Source organism: Volvox carteri, assembly GCF_000143455.1.
Source record: "Volvox carteri f. nagariensis unplaced genomic scaffold VOLCAscaffold_47, whole genome shotgun sequence".
NCBI classification, from domain to species: domain Eukaryota; kingdom Viridiplantae; phylum Chlorophyta; class Chlorophyceae; order Chlamydomonadales; family Volvocaceae; genus Volvox; species Volvox carteri.
Window position 1 is genome coordinate 253,083 of NW_003307590.1, and position 4,948 is coordinate 258,030.

Here is a 4,948-nt window from a genome sequence, read left to right on the forward strand (position 1 = left end):
GGATGCGCACAAAGCTAGCCTGCTTCCTTAAAGACTCCTGCATTTTTACTTGAAAAAGGCTTTGAAGTAGCTGTAGATTGAGACGACCTGGAATGCGATTGAGTTGCCGCTCGTGCACTGATGGACGAGCGACAAGGATTTGGAGCGACTTCGCAGCCGTGGCATCCTTGGCTTCCCGCTTGCGTTTATGGATACGAGCCACTTATGAATACATGACTTTCCTGTGGATCTTGGCGTTCTCATCTAGCTGTTGGGGCTCCGGGTGATTGCGTAAGCCGAACTCCATCAGTATATACATGGTTGCGGGTGATCCCCAAGGTGGCATGACCACCGACAGCCTCCAGCCGAAAATGTTCGCCGCTCCTTCGGCGCTCTGTGCCGTTCTGCAGGCCACTCTACCGTGCGTGTTGCAGGAGGCTATTTTCCTCCTTTGTGCGGATGTCGTGTGCTCTTTCAGCGCTCGAGACCCCATATATAGTTTGTTGGTACTGTAGACGTCTGGCCTGCATCAAGCCAGCATTTATGCTGGGGCCGTACCATTGTTTGATCAACGACATTAACCACTAGGCGCAACCACTAACACAGCTCCGGCCCCCGAGGCGCACACTGTCCCACAGTGCAACCGCCGGTCAGACTACCTGATAAAGCTCGCGCCTGGCCTTGCATCATATTGTCAACATTTTGTGCGCATTCGCGCTCGAGCCACTCGTGCTCTGCTTACTAACTGTTTCTTTTATGCTTTATTCAGTAGATGGATGCCTCGCCGATGGTCATAGAATTAAAAACCAGTTGTATCGCTAAGCATACTCAGCAGAGAACCTGAAACGCATCCTTGCGCGTACCACGCAACAGTGCTGAAGCTGTCCGGTGTTCAGTGCCCCAGTATCCAACAGCCATTAACGAGTTCTGTTTCGTTATTTTGCATTAGAAATATATATTTTTTCAATAAGCTGCTATAAATTAGAATGCAGAATTTGGCTGACGACCTCGGTCTATTGAAACCTCAGCTAGTCAAGCGACGAAAACGTTTTGCTGGGGGACTGCGGCATTATGCGGACGCACTCGATATATCCGGAGTCACTTTTTATCAAGCCGTAACTTTTGTGCTTTCCTCCGCCGCACCTTTCATCAATCGTGGGGACGCCCCCGCCGACTGTGCATGGTAGCAGCTGTTATCATCGCATTAACAATGCAGTCTGAGAAAAATAGTGATCGTGTTTGTGACAGCGCGCCTGTGTGTGGATGCTATCTGTTTTTTGGACATTCACATGTTAAAGGGCTTCTGCACAGCCTTAACCTACCTTCTTGCAGCTGCTCATTTCGACGCATAATCTATCGTGTAAGCTGCTTCTATTCATACATCCCTTAACCTACAACAGGCGGGAGTATTCACACATATGCACCCGAGCGATGTTGACCGCCGCATGCGCGAACAAGGGAGTGTACGCACGCACACAAGCACTGCATCCATGCCCACTCACTCCGTCATACTCACCCGCATCCGCAGACACAAAGGAGGTACGACACTCATCAACACGGAAAAGGCACGACATGCATCAACGCGGAAAAGGTACGACATCCGTACGCTCTTCGCCAAAATATCTACCCGAGCATATACGCCCGCAGCTGATTACAGAGGGGGGAATATCCCTTGGACGGCAACTTGCACCATTGAGTTATTCGTCATGCTCGAACATCATTTTGCGCAGAAGTACGGCATTCAGTCCAAGCTCGTACAAGTACCCTGTGTTTAACAACTACGCCAACCGACTCGGTCCACCCTTTTCCGTCCATCTTCCAGAATAGCAATAAAGCACGCATGCATAAAACAAAATAGTGTCCTTGCCGTACTGCACGGCAAGAAAAACACGTCGTAACACCTTGGCGCGCGCGGCGACAGCTGCAGTACGGCATATCGGTCACTCAAAGGGGCTATAGCCGGTTTCATGTTAGGGAGTATTACCTTTATAACAGTCAAGAGATACAGACATAGGCACAGACATACAGGCATACATATTTGCACGTTGATCACATACATACATTCATAAACATGTTTTGGTGTTGTTGTTGGTCAATCGATGTTGGCGCCATGCGGCACGTGCGCAGGCACGCACCGCATACACACACACACACACACACACACGTGTGAACACGTGACGCATGACTGTCGTATAAATCGTACATCTAAATGTCGCCGACCTGATCGACATCAGACAGAGACCAGCAAGCAGAGCAGCAAGCAGGCTGCCATGAGAAGGCTCCCCCCTCCTGGGGGCCAACTGACCGCCAGATGGTGCCCCTGCCCGGGCGCCCCTGGGTCCCGGGACCTGATCGCCGCTGCTACACACCCTGAACCCACAACAACGCCGTTCATTCCATCACCTCACCCCCCTCACCTCACCTCACCCCCCTCACCTCCCTCACTAAGCCAAGCCAAGCAGCGGCCCACACGCAAGGCGATAGAATCCCATCAGTGAATCTGTCCGTCTACATGTCTGTCTGTCCATTCGATTTTCTCTCTCTCTCTCACACTCACACATACACACACATACACATACACATACACACACACTCACACACCCCATCACCATCACTAAAAAACCCAGCGCATCACAGCATTAACGAATCCACCACTCGCATCCAGATTGACTGGCTGAATGTACGGAAGGTACGGAAGGATTTAATGAATTCGGATCGTCGGATCGTTCCGGAGCGGAGGAGCCACTTGAATCAGTTGGTGAGTGGTTGGCTACTGGGGGGCTACTTGGGGGTCGCTAACTTGGTGTCAAGTACTACCTCCTTCCCTTCCCTTCCTCGCGCCATTCCTCGCTTTCCTTCCCGCGCACATTTCGCACGCACGGGGCTTACGGCCCAACAAACACACGGGACCAACAACACAACAACGAGCAAACAGCAGCTCATGTCAGGTCGTCGTGGCCTTGGAGGTCAAGGCCGTACCTTGCAGGGTACGACATAGGGCCCTGTCTCGTAACCCAACATGACTTCTCATTTCACAACACAACACAACACACACAAAAACACACACACACACACACACACACACACACACAGAACAGAGAGCAGCCGCCAACTACCAACCGCCAACCCGGTATTACCCCGGAGGACCCTTTTTGCATCTTCCTTTTCCGAAATGCCCAGTTCACCCATTTCTCTACTGCTACTGCTGCTACTGCTGCTACTGCTGCTACTGCTACTGCTGCTGCTACTGCTACTACCGCTTCTGCCCTCCTCCTCCCCCTCCTCCTCCCCCTCCTCCCCCCCCTCCGACTGACGCTTTGAGTCTCTCCACATCCTGCTGCAGGGGCTTGATGTCCTCCGCCAGCTCCCCGCGAATGCGGTCCAGGGAGACGTCCTGCAGGGGAGGGGGCGAGGGAGGGGGGGTGGCCCCGCATGGAGGAACGGGAGGGGCGGGTGGGGCGGCCATATGGGGGTGATGAAACGGAGTGGGGTGGGGTGGAGTGGGGTGGGGTGCGTGTGATTTGATGTTGTGTGATGTTGTGTGGAGTAAAGAGGCATAGAAGGCCGGTCAGGTGGGGGGGGAGAAGGGGGCCTCTGTGCTTGAGGGCGTGGACGCGCACACCCGAATGGGTCGCTGTGAAATACACTTAGCACACAAACATTTTGCAAAACACACAAATGCACGCATGCACAAATGCCCCCTTCACAAGGGCACATGCCCCCCCCCCACACACACACAGACATCTAGGGATTCCCCCTGAGATCAGGTTAAGATGCGGAAAGTCGGATATCACCGTGCATATACACACACAGACGCGCACACGGCATACATACATACAACCATACACATCCTCTCTCCACATCCCCTTCCCCTCTCCACCTCTCGTTCCCCACCACCACCTCCCCTCCCCTCCCCTTCCCCCTTCCCCCCTCTCGTTCCCCACCACCACCTCCCCTCCCCAAGCTGCGAGTTCTCACCAGCGCCATGTGCATCTTCTTTTCCAGATCCGCCACTGCCTCATCTCGAGCCGCCTTCTTCAGGGCCGCCTCTCCCGCCTCAATCTCCTTGGACAGCTGCATGGAGTTGGGTTTTTGTTGGGTTTTTGTTGGGGTTTTTGTTGGGGTTTTGTTGGGGTTTTTGTTGGGGTTTTTGTTGGGGTTTTTGTTGGAGTTTTTGTTGGAGTTTTTGTTGGGGTTTTTGTTGGGGTTTTTGTTGGGGTTTCTGTTGGGGTTTTGTTGGGGGTTTTGTTGGGGGTTTTGTTGGGGAGTTAATTAGGGTTATAGTTCGGTGTTGAGGGCGTCTGGATGGGTGGGGATGACGGTGTAGAAAGAAAAATGGTTATGTATGTACGTATGTACGTATGTATGTACGTATGTATGTACGCATTCCTACATGGCACACACAAAGAGTTCTCCTACGCCGCTGCCGCCGCCGCCCTACTACGGGCCCCCCTCCCCCACCACCTGCGCCTTCATGGCATCTAGCTGCTTGCCGGTCTCAGCACGCTCCTCCTGCAGCCGCTCATCCAGCTCGTACGACATGACCACGTCATCCTCTTCCCGGTCCTTGCGCAGCTCGTCCATCTGCCGTAGCACGCCGCCGCAGACGGGCGAGCGTTAAAAGGAGGCAACATCCGGATGTGCGTCTGTACGTCAGTGCGTACACCTTATGAATTTACGAACAACTCTTACAAGTCCTAAAGGGAAAGCGGAATGACAGAGCAATGACGAATCCCGTGGTGAAGGAATTGGCCGGGAAAACCAACCAACCAACCAACCAACCAACCGGATCCCGGGACATACATACACATACACATACACATACATACACACAAACGCCCTCTCCCGCCAATACTGTATCACCCCCCCCCATACACACATGTACCACACACATTCCCCGGGCCCCCACGAAAGGCCACACAGCTAGGCTCCTCTCCCCAGTGAGGAATCCTCACCCTCCCCCCCCACC

General features: G+C 53.3%; 1 protein-coding gene across 1 annotated transcript in view; it reads right to left on the reverse strand.

The window, feature by feature from the left end:
• Positions 1-1,399: 1,399 nt before the first annotated feature.
• VOLCADRAFT_106596 (uncharacterized protein) overlaps positions 1,400-4,948 on the reverse strand; it is a gene marked incomplete at its 5' end in the record, with an annotated part of 24,419 nt that continues 20,870 nt past the window's right edge. The window contains 5 exons of the mRNA XM_002954937.1: positions 1,400-2,199; positions 2,869-2,938; positions 3,294-3,373; positions 3,958-4,053; positions 4,441-4,563. Coding sequence (XP_002954983.1) covers positions 2,185-2,199; positions 2,869-2,938; positions 3,294-3,373; positions 3,958-4,053; positions 4,441-4,563 — 384 coding nt within the window. The 3' untranslated portion in view covers positions 1,400-2,184. The remainder of the gene's footprint in view (positions 2,200-2,868; positions 2,939-3,293; positions 3,374-3,957; positions 4,054-4,440; positions 4,564-4,948) is intronic.